This window comes from Fukomys damarensis, unplaced genomic scaffold, assembly GCF_012274545.1.
Source record: "Fukomys damarensis isolate Sample0158 unplaced genomic scaffold, DMR_v1.0_HiC HiC_scaffold_39, whole genome shotgun sequence".
NCBI classification, from domain to species: domain Eukaryota; kingdom Metazoa; phylum Chordata; class Mammalia; order Rodentia; family Bathyergidae; genus Fukomys; species Fukomys damarensis.
The window spans coordinates 11,784,723-11,797,184 of NW_022900951.1; the positions used below are offsets into that span (position 1 = coordinate 11,784,723).

Genomic DNA, 12,462 nt, shown 5'->3' on the forward strand with positions numbered 1-12,462 from the left:
ATATATATATATTGTACCCATGGCTCAAAAGACATGCTGTGTTTCCACTGAGACATCCACCTGGAAATGGAAAGCCCAAATGAGAATTCAGTATTACTCCATGTGCCTTCAGTGGAGATATGAAAAGGGAGATGCAGGACAGAGGTCGCTAATGGGAGGAGTCTATATGACGGCCAACAATATGGCGACAGAATAAACAAAAGCAGGCACAGAAGAAAGGAGGACCCAAGTGTGGCACAAAACAAGTTACACCTGATAAAATTTTAACCTAAATCGAGTGTCATTAAAAACAATCTGAGGATGGCCAATCACACTTGCGCAGATGCTAGAGAATATTTTTCCTCCTTACTCAGTTTTTCCTCTCTGAGATTTTACTACAATAAGTTTACTCCCTGTGGAAGCAATGCTGTTCGTTAACTGGGCACACTCTTTTTCTCTCTCGTATAGTCCTCCAAGCTCAGTCTCCTAAAGTTGAATGAATAGCTTCTATGGCATGCATTGTAGTGGGAGGAGATACAAAGTTCAATAAGGCACAGGCAGGGGTGTTCAAATCCTACAACTTTGGGGATGGGGTCAGAGGTTCACCGGAGATGCTGAAAACACATGCCAACAATTTAGAGCTTGTTCTGTAAGTTTTTTCAGATGGACTGGTCTCCCCACGCACTGCTTTCTCTGTTTTCTAAAGGATGCTCAGCTTTCCAATTCCCACTTAGCTTGTCTTGTAATTCCATGGTGCAACATAACTCCTTGTCCTTTACTGTTTAACAAATTTGCCAATGAGAATTATTGAAATTTCTTTTTCAAAGTGCAAATGGCTTTTTTTTCAGATTCAAAAAGTTGCACATTGTTTTAAGGATAAGAAGGCATGTAATATCTAAACTGGAAGTCTTCCTGTCCTTCTTCATATCTACCCTGACACAAGCATTGTTAACAATTTCGTGTTTATGCTTTTAGGTTCTTTTTTCCTTTTATGCCCTATAAAATCTTTGCTTAAAAGTGAAAACAAACTCAATGTTGCATTTTGAATACCTTTCCATGTAAAAACCATAGAACAGAAACTCGTCCTTGGGAAAGATTGCACAGCATTCCACAGTAAGGATGCTCTGTAATTTATAGAGCCAAGCTCCCCCTCATGGCTTCATGGTATTACAACATTAATCATTTCTGCATTGACAAAGACTAAAAGCTCTTAAGTGCTCAGAAGAGTTTTTATTTGAGATCATTTTACTTGTTCCAATCTCATTTCTCCTCCACCTCCTTTGCTTCCTGCTTATCCTCTAAGCAGAAATTTAGGCCACACATAATTGCCCAGGGCTGTTTTTTCTTAAATCTTTTTACATGACCCAGAAGGACCAAACATTTGTTTAAAGGGTTGTTGGCCAAGCCCATTTTTAAGCGCATTCACCTATTTTTGCATCATTCTATAGGATACAGAGTCAGTCTACCAATTATAACAGGATTCAAGTTGCTGGTAGGAAAGCAAAGTGTTAAAAGTAATGGAATAGGAATACTGGGCAATTTTCCTTTTATCTTCTCTTCAGAGCCGTCTTCACATGCCTCTATTAAACCTTGTTTAAATTCCATTAACCAGTGCTTCTTAAGACTACCTCAAAAGCATACAAATGCCAAATTGGGTGAATGTGCACTGTATGTTTATGAACAATCACGTTTTGTTGGAATTACTTCTCTGCTAAGATCAAGACTGCACCAGCAAAGAGCTCTCCTGTGAAAATTTCGGGTCCCTATCATCTTTATTCCCCCAATTCTCCTCCCACTTTTATATCCTGCACCAGGAATTGATGCCATTCTCAAATTTTTATCGCTTTGTCAGAGTCACATACTCCACATTTTCCTTTCTTCTACAAGTATAGCTGCCAAGCTACTGTCTCCTTGCAGCTGGGAGGCTTTTTCCTGCCCTTGGGCAATAACGGATGACTTGGGAGGGAAGTCATATTTTTCCTTTAGCCCCCTAGGATGGTGAAGACAGTCAACAACACGTCTCAGTCAGATCTCCTTTAGCCAAATGGACAACCCTTCTTTTAAATATGCAAATCACCTTCTGTGGCACTTGCTCTCACCTCCAGGAAGATTTCTACTTGCAAATACTTCTAGGGAAAGAGTTTCTCAGCCTCCATTCCTGCTTAATCCAGATCCCTTTCCTCCTACCTCCATCTTAGACTTCATTATTCCAGTCAGTGGATTTGCAGTTATCCACTATGTGGAGAGAAAGTAAAACAAGATATCCTGGCAACGCACCAAATCTATTACAGAGCTCAGCTCTGCGGAGGAAAGGAGAGGGTGCAATGGGACTATGAGAAGAATATGCCTCTCCCCGAACTCTGGGGCATATTGGTTGCCAGATCCCAAGACATCCACGGTTCCAAATCCCTCATCCTATACCTAATGCCCGACTTCCTAGGACAGGAGGCAGACCTGCCTGATCCTTTGCTCTTCCTTCTTATTCCTACAAATTATTTTTTTTTCATTTTTACCTCGAAATAAATTCACACATGCAGAAAGGTCACAAAACTACAGAGAACTGTATGCACCATTCCCTCAGCTTCCCCTCACCCACAATCTCTCCTGCTTTGTTGTTCTTCTTGATATGTCATTCCTCCTTCCGAAATATTTCAGAGTAACTTGCAGACACGCTGCTTCTTACCCTGAAATGACTTTCCATAGGTATTTCTAAAAACATTTCCCTAAAAACCATAGCACTCATCTAAAAAATTCTGAAGTTAACACTGGTACAATACTATGACTGTCCCTATGTGCACATTTTCAAATCTTGCCAGTTGTCAGAGTAATAGCTTCTATAAGAAAAAGAAAAACAAATTCAAATTCCCCGGCCAGTATCGCATGTTGCACTTAAAGGTCATGTTTAATCTTCTTGCATCTGAAATAGTAGCTGGTCTTCTTTTTGACATTAAAAGTCCAGACCGCTTATTTTATAAAGTGCCCCTTAGATTATGTTTGATGTTTATTCATCATTAGAACAAATTGTTTGCTGTTTCCTTTCCCTTCTGGATTTAAAGAAGATTTCATTTACTTTTACTACTTTAAATTGTTAAAACACAGAAAATAGAAAGGATGAAATAATGAAGACATTATTTATTTCACTTTGGGAGGAAGTTCTGGGAATGGAACCCAGGGCCTTGTGCACATTAGGCAAGGGCTCTACTACTGAGATCGGGCTGCCCCAGCCCTTTTCTCTCCTTTCAAAGTAAAATTCTACAGGCAAAAGAAACCTTAATGGGTTGCCTCCGATCCAGCTCCCACACACAGTGAATCAGACCTTCTGTAAGCTCCCTAGAAAGACTTCACTCCCCTGTTCTTCTACTACAAGGCCAGACTCCTAACTCTGGCAGGCAGACTCTTTCTCAGTCTGATCTTGCACAGCTTCTCCTACATCCTAAGTCTCTTCTTGCCCCACCTCTATGTTTAATCTAACCCAGAAAACCCCTCCTAGCGCATGGAGAAGAGAGTGCAGCAGCAAGCCTTAAAGTGGGCTTTTTGTAGACACACAAAAAACAACTAAGTTAACCATAAAACAACAAAAATTAACACACAACTACAGGCAGAAAGCGCAGGTCTGAAAATCAGCAAAACACCCAGGGAGAGACCTAGTACCAGATTCTTCACTTCAAGTGTATTTCCTATTCATAAAATAATGAAGACAGCAGGTACAACACAGGGCTGTTATGATAACCAAGGGGCACTGTGAATCTGTACATTATACAAATGCACATACATATCTGTAGTGCATATTTTTAGCCTTATCTACTTAATGCCTGGCACTTAGGGGGTATTTTAACAAATGTCACTTCCTTTTCCTGCTCATTCTTTCACTCTTCTCCAAATTTAAGAAGATCGGAGGTTATACACTTCTGACAAACTGTGACCTGGGCCAGAGAAGGGTCATGGCTGCACAGATGGTGCCGGGTTCCCCAGAGAACTCCCCTCAACACCAAGCTAACTAGTCTTCTTTCAGAGTGCATGGTACATTGAGCAAAGTTGGGCCAGGTAACCATTCCCGAAATGTTCTCCCCAAGAAGATCATGGCATTTAGGATGCTGTTTGTGTCTCTGTGAACATTACAATCTAGAAGTGGTGACATAAGTTAAGTTTTATGATCACAGGGTAACTGACAACTCACTATAAGGTCTATAAGCTGGCCAAAAATAAGCCATCTTCCATATGAACATAAATATCAAGAGAAAGAGGGGTGTCAATTTTGCAGCTCTGCAATCTAGGGACAAAGTGGGTTATTAATGGATTTGTGAGAATTCTATCTAAAGAAAACAAGAGAATGCCTATGTAGCCAAATTTGGTGAGTGACATAGGCAGTAAAAAGTCACCTATAATGCACAGGCTGATATACACGTAATGATACTTGAGACAACTGGCTTTTTAGAAGGAAACATACTTAATATGTTTCATGTACTATAGAATAATCATTCTACAGTCTGTGTTCATAAGCCATGGGTATATAACATTAAGAGCCATCCCCAAATGCCCTGTTTTATTTTATTATTTTTATTAGTACCTGTTTGCAGTACATAGTGATACATTCATTGTGGGGAACTGAAAGGAGATGAAAAAGATTCTGTATTCTAAATGAAAGAATTGCCATAATTTGGCCAATATTCATAGTAATGATTCTTTTTCTTCTTAATAGTTGTATTAGTATGTTTGCGATGCACACTAAACATGTTCATCATGGGGAATTGGTACATAAACATAACTGCATTTTGATCCTTTATACTTTCCCTTCCCTCTGTCTTCTTCTCCAGATCCCCTTCCCATTGCCATAAAGCCTATCTCTCTGCTTATCATCTGTCTTTTACTTTGCTCTTTAAATTATTTAGACTTAGTTGTCTCATATTAAGAGAAACCCATCTGCCAAATCTTGGGTTTATTTACCAACATGATCATAAAGTTTTAGTCACTGAAGTTTCATTAATTTGTTTGATACAAGAAACGATGGCAGTTGGAATCACAGTAAAAGACTGTGTGGATTAGAACCTCAGTTTCATAATTCACTAGCTAATTAATCTTGACCAAGTTACTTATTCTCTCTGTACCTCAGTTTCCTCATCTGAAAAATGGGATAATCACAGCTCTTCTCTCATGGGATTCTGAGGATTGCGGGTGCTAATATGGGGAAAGTTCTTAGCACAGTTTCTAGTAAACAGTAGGCACCTAATAAATTCATTAAGAGATGTACTTTTACAACGTGGTGCCTATAGTTACTAATAATGTATTGTACTTTTGAAAAATGCTAGAGATTCTCACCACAAAATAACTATGTGAGTTAATGAATGTTTATTAGCTAGATTTCGTCACCTTGATAGATATATCATCTTATACATGATAAATACAATTTTATCTGTTAATGAAAAATAATTTTCAAAAGAAAACTAATTCCAGGAGGAATATACACATCAATATGAAAGGACAAATGGCAAACACCTAGTAATATAGAGAATATTTTCATGATTTGGGGTTAAGGAATGATTTTCAATGGTGTCACAGGAAGTACTAATAATTAAGGAACAGATCAATATACTCAAGAAATTTTATATACATTAAAATACAATATCACAGATGAGTTTAGACAGAAGGGAGAAAGTATTTGCAACACAAATAACTGACAATAACTCATTCAGAATATATAAAGAGCTCATGCAAATAAATATGAAAAAGGCAACCCACACAAAGGAAAATTATGTGGAACTTCTTGCTGGAAACCTTTACATTTCACCTCTGGGTCATGTTCATCACTGCTCTGAAAATGCACTGATTTATAGCTGTAACTGTCATATGCATATTATAAGTATAAGGGGATCTGTGATCAAATACTCTAATTCACTACTGTTAAGTGGAGAGCTCTTCAAAAAACAACAAAAAAAAATACCCATACGTTAAATCATTTGGTGTGAACAAAAATCAGCCCTTTTAGGCAGGGGATTTAGCTCAGTGGTTCAGTGGCCTGCCTGGCAAGCACAAGGACCCAAGTTCAATCCCCAGTACCCCCCACAAAAAAATCAGCCTTTTTGCTCTCTATGAAAATACCACAAAATCTAAAATTCTACATGAATCATTCATGTTTGGGGCATTCTCCTTAACAAGAGGGAATAACCATGAAAAATCATTTAGGCAGGAACACCAAGGAAAACTCACTGTATATTTCTTCAGATTTATTCAAATCATCAAAAAAAAAAAAACCACGAGGGGCTGGGGTGTGGATCAGTGTAGAGTACTTGCTTAGCATGCAGAAGGGCCCTAGGTTCCATTCCCAGCACAGAAATGAGAAAGAAAACAACCACTACTCATTTTTTAGTCACTGACCATGGAGAAATATGTTACACTTTGAACCAAGATTCTAAGTATTGTAGTTAACTCTAAAATATCCCACAAAAGCACCTGATGGCTCCTGCCTCCTGCCATAGCTCTGAATGTGGCTGCACCTAGTAATTTGCTCCTGGTCAGAAAAATACACCAATGGTGATACGGTGTCATTTTTGAGGTTAGTTACAGAAAGACTCCGGCTTCTGTTGTGCCAATCCTCTTCTCACACGTCTGTGCCGATGAAGCCACGGCCATGTTGGGAGCTGTCCTGTGGTGAGGCCCATGTGGAAAGTAACAGAGAGCAGGCTCCAGTTAACAATCTTCTGGGGACTCCAGCCTGCCAACAGCCACAAGAGCATGAGCCTGGAAGAGCATCCTTCCCAGCTGAGGCCTGAGATGACTGCAGCTTTGGCTGACACTTTGAGCACTGCTCTGAGCCAGAGGACATGGCTAAATTGAGAGACACTGTGAGAAAATCCATGCAGTCTCGAGGCATTAAGTTTGGGGTAATTTGTTGTAAGGCATATAGCTGACCAATATAATAAGATATAAGTATATCCTAATGTAACCTACTGAGTAGCTATTACACGCACAGCATTAAAATCTATTTGTTTCAATTGAATGAGGAAGAGATGGCTCCTTTCTTTTATACCCTTGAAGGTAAACCCAGATGCAAAAATACAATGGCAGTAGTTACAAAGGAGTATTTCCTTCTTATTGCTGCTGCAACAAATCGCAAGCACATCACTTTGCTTCTATTGTCACATGTCCATCTCCTGCCCTGGTTCCCCTGTCTCCCTTTTACACATACACACTCTGATAATGACACTGTGCCGACCTAGATTACCCAGGCTAATTTCTCTGTTAGTCAGTTTTCTGTTACTATAACAAAATACCTGTGGTAACTTAAAAACAAGAAAGTTTATTTTGGCTCATGGTTTCAGAGGTTTCAAGTCACGATCAACTGACTAAGTTGCTTTGGGGCTTGTAAAGCAGTTCACTGTGGCAAGAGTGCATGGCAGAAAAGGCTGCTTACCTCATAGTAACCAGGAACCAAAAAGGAGAAGAAGACAAGGGGCCAAGATCCAAATATCCCCTTGTAAAGACCATCCACAATGACTTACCAACTTCCCACTAGGCCTGACTCCTTAAAAGTTTCCACCACCTCCCAATAGTTACAGGCTGAGGACTAAGGCTTTAACACATGGGCCTTTGTGGACACTTATGCAAGCCCCAGCACTTTCCATCTGTAGTGACTTAATTCAGTCACATCTGCAGAGTGCCTTGTGCCCTGTAATATTCACAGGTTCTGGGGGTTGGGGTATGAACATCTTGAGGGTGGGTCATGCTTTGTCTACCACACAGAAGGATAGACTGTATGTTCTTTAAAGAAATTTTGTCTATTGATCTATACAACCTGTTAAGAAAAGCATAGGCGAGGGAAAAAAACACTTACAAAACAAAATTTTTCCACATTATAACAGTTTTCCGTTTTTAACGTTCTACTTTATGTTTTTAAGTACCCAGAAGCGGATATACAGTGAAGGAAGGTTGTTGAAGGTCAAACTTTAATGCAGTCGTTCAGAAGACAAAGGGGCCATGAGGAACAGAACACATATGTTTCTTGGAAAATATTGATATTTTCCTAGAAATACAGATTTATGTCCCTCACAATGAACACCAGCAGTGTTATATGTACATCAGCTAACAGCAAGAAAAATCAGATTGCCTTGGAAAAGATGGTAGAAGTCACTGCATTAAAAAACCCTACTTGTTCTTATGTTAGCCAAAAGTTAATATGAACAACATGCAGCCAATGAGAAAGGAATCTGGTACTGTCAGAGACTCGACAAATTGGATTCTTTGTAAGTGATGCACCATTCAGCTCAGTTCCTGATATCAACTGTCTTCCAAGTCATCACTGCATGAAACATCTGTTTTCTGCAAGATTAGCGCAGCTCAACGGAAACGTGCCTAGCCTGAAGGAAATAAAGAGATGGTAAAAATCGATTCTAATACTATTTATGGGAAGGAATTCAGATAAAACCTAGTCTGATTCATGAAAAATGTTTTCAAGCTCCCTTAACTGGATTTCTCTGGGGACACAGGCAGTTTCTTGATATCATGGATGGGAAGGTAGCAGTGTATGCTTCTATTTCTATCCAATGAATCTGTTGTATCCAACGATACAACCAAGCCTACATTAAATTAGACTGCAGCACTTATGCCAAAAGCCAAACATAAACCAGACACCCGTGTCAAATCCCTTTACCATGAGTAACAAAATCATCAAAATATAGTGACAAAACATGTCCAGGATCAGCCAATAGTTCACACATTTCAAGGAATATTTGATGAAACATAACACCCAAATAAAATGAATTTAGACAGTCCTTGGAGTTTGTGGCAGGATTGGATGTGGCAATGTGGTTTTACAAGAATACAAAAAGGTGACCCTGACTTAAATGATCTCATAATAAAATTTACACAGCATAAGTTTACATCCAGTGTGTCTGATTACAGGCGGCCAGGGCTGTTAAGTCTGCAGTTAATAAGTGTTTTTATAATACTTAATACTTAAGTTAATTATCTGTCTGGAAATGGACCGGGAAGTCTCAAACTTTCAATTTGTCACCTAATTCAATGGAAAAGTGGGGTGGGGGTCGGACACTCATTATAACTGTAGGTGATGTCTTAGAAAAGACAGGCTTTTGGTTCACAGCTGGGTTTATAACAGACTCGGTTAAAGTGAGTTTACAGAGACTCAACACTAACATGCATTTCTAAGGTAGTTGCTTTTGTATCCCTCCAAAAATGCTTTCAGAAACAAATCTCCGGTTTAAAATTCACTGTTGAAAAAATAAAACACCAGGACAGATTTGTAATTGGACACCTACTTATCTCTCATGAGGCAACACAGGGTGAAGGCTGAAAGGAGACCACAAATAAGACAAACCATATTCTTCCTGCTAGTGGGGTCATGGTCAGGAGGAATCTACTTTCATATGCTGCCCTTAGTAATGTGGCTGCCTCTTTGGATTACCACCTGGGAATGTCATTTAAAATTAAACATTCATATACCTGGTGACCATCTCTGTCCTGCAAAATAAATCTGTCCTACAAAACTAAATCCCCACACAGGAAGACAGGTGTACAAAAGTGTTCACTGCAGACTAAGTTGCAGTACCTGAGCACCAAGGGAAAAGTTAATGATCATTGTTAGGAAAGAATTAAATCTATTGTGGTAAAATATCACTGTTAAAAGAAGCAACACAAATAGATTGGGAAAGGTTTCCATGAGGTTTTGTTCAGTCAAAATAAATAAGATGCAAAAAAGTATTTAATACGATTCCCTTTCAGTAAAACAATGCCAAAATAATCCTATATGTGTATATCTGCATGCACATATATATGTTAGTGTAGAAAAATGTTAGTGTGGAAAAATACAGTAAGATGTAGTTCAAAGATGGATCCGGACTGTATACTAGATCTGGGATACATAAAGAGGGGTGCTGCTAGGGGATGAAGGAGAGATAGAGACTGGAGGGAATCAAACATCAAAAATACGAGTAATCTCTGAAGCAAAGTCCTCATCCAGGACTGGATGGATTCACTGCTGAATTTTATCAAACCCTTAAAGAAGAATTAGCACCAATGCTCCTCATCCTATTCAATGAAACAGAAAGAGAGGAATATTTCCAAATTCATTCTACGAAGCTAACCTCACCCCAGTGCCAAAAACAGATAAGTTCACAACAGGAAAACTATAGACCAATATCCTTGGTAAACACAGATGCACAAATACTCAATAAAATACTCTGAAGTTGAATTCCACAACACATTGAAAAGATAGCGCATGATGTCACATGAATGGAAAACACCACATAAATAGAATAAAGGACAAAAATCACACAATTATTTTAACAAATGCAGAAAGGGCAGGTTACAAAATTCAACATCTCTTCAGGATAAAAACCCTGAAGAAACAAGGTATAGAAGGATCTTACCTCAATGCAGTAAAGGCTATACACAAGAACCCCACGCCAGTATCATACTGAATGGGGGAAAACTGAAAGCATTTCCTCTAAAGTCAGAATTCTGACAAAGGCGTCAACGCTCAACTCTTCCATTCAATACAGCACTTGTATTAGCCAGAACAATCAGGCAAGAGAAAGAAAATTTAATGAGATACAAATACAAAAGGGGGGGATGAAGTTATCCTTGTTTGCAGATGACATGATTTTATACTTACAAGATACTAAAGACTCCATCAAAAGGCCCTAACTACACTGAGATTCCATCTTACCCCAGTCAGAATGACTATCATCATTAATACGAAAAACAATACATACTGACGAGGACACAGGACAGGGGAGGATCTCATACAGTGAGTGGGAATGTAAATTAGTACAGCCTCTGTATGGAGGCTCCTCAAAACTATAAAAACAGAATTACCATATGATTTAGCTGTACTACTTGGCATATGCACAAGGGAATGAAAGTCATCACAGTACAGAGATACCTGCATCCCTGTGTTTACTTCATCACAATTCGCAACAGTCAAGTTAGGGTATAACCCTGGATGCCCATCAACAGATGAACGGATAATGGAAATGTGGTCACATACAAAATGGTGCATTATTCAGCCATATAGAAAACTAAAATTGTCATCTACAGGAAAATGGAGGGAACTGGAGATCATCACGTTAAGTGAAACAAGGCATACTTGGCAAGATAAGTGTCTTATGATTTCCCTAATACGAGACATCTAGAAAACAAAACGATGACATGAACGTAGAAGAGGGATTATTATGCTAGAGTCAAAGAATCACAAGGTAAGAGGAGGGCAAGTGAGGTCAATGGGGGGAGGTATATGATCAAAGGATGCTATATGTGTGTATGAAAATGCTACAGTGCCACCCAATATTCTGTATAATGAATACGTACTAATAAAACATACACATGAAAAAATACAAAGAAAAAGCACTGCATACAACAGATTGGCATACTCGTTGTCATGCAAATTTCACATGAGAACCAAGAACAAATTATTGGATCCACCTTTTTTCTGAAGTACTAGGGATGGAACATAAGGCTTTGTGCATACTGAACAGGTGCTTGGCCACTGAGCTTCACCCCCAGCCTTAACTATTTTTTAAAAATAACAGTGACCCTAATATGTGGGAGTTTTATAATTAGTCCTTGGATTCAAATGTTAACTTAAATGTTATCCTTCCATAACTATATCTATATCAAGCAAAACTTGCCTCTCAATCAAGTATGCATTGGTTCTTAAGTGACACAGGTCTGAATTAGCCCACAGAAACACTGTGATTTAATAGCAGCCAGAATGTCAGAAGACAGGGTGTCTTATTTGCTTTCTCTTATTCATTAAGTCTTACTGTGGCCTTGAGCAAGTAACTGATCTGTTGTACCTCAGTTTTCACATCTGTAAATTGAGGGTGTGGGCCAAGGATCAGGCTTTAATAGTCTGTGAATTAGTCTTGATTTTCTTTTGACTTGACCCAGAATATTTGCTAATTTAAACATAATTCAACATAAATAAAGTTCACAGAACTTTGTGCTGAGGATTGGAAACAAGCACATTCCTGGGAAAGCATGTCCTCGGTTTTTTGGCTTTTCATTGCCCTGATGTGATTACGGAACCCAACAATCCATCATACCTTTAGGAATAGGCTGGGAATGCTTTGCTCCTTGGTCCAACTTGAAGTCCAAATATAAGGTTGGTGTGCGAGTGTAAATCTTGGACTGAAAGAAAAAAGGGAAAGTATCAGCATCTTCCTAAGAACAAAATTCTTCAGCTAGGCCCTGTTGTAATAAACTGGACCCATTATACTTATGGTTCCTCTTAAGAAACCATGGCTGTGAAAGCCATGTGGGCTGCTAATTCAGCCCCTTGTAAGGATCCTGGTCTGGAAATGAGCCCTCTTAGCTTTACAATATGGTTGATAGCTAATTTCGGGACAACAGCTTGTTGTCTGCAAGATTCAATAAAGCTATTACCATTTTGAAATTTTTCAAAGTGTCCCGTACACCATACATATTTTTCTTACCACTTAGCCTTCTTGCAAAAAAAAAAAAAAAAAAAAA

General features: G+C 38.8%; 1 protein-coding gene across 3 annotated transcripts in view; it reads right to left on the reverse strand.

Moving 5' to 3' along the window:
* Positions 1-12,462, reverse strand: part of Pir (pirin) — a 96,544-nt gene that overhangs the window by 24,607 nt on the left and 59,475 nt on the right. For all 3 annotated transcript variants that reach the window (XM_010645177.2, XM_010645178.3, XM_010645176.3), the window contains exon 6: positions 12,036-12,120. In XM_010645177.2, coding sequence (XP_010643479.1) covers positions 12,036-12,120 — 85 coding nt within the window. The remainder of the gene's footprint in view (positions 1-12,035; positions 12,121-12,462) is intronic.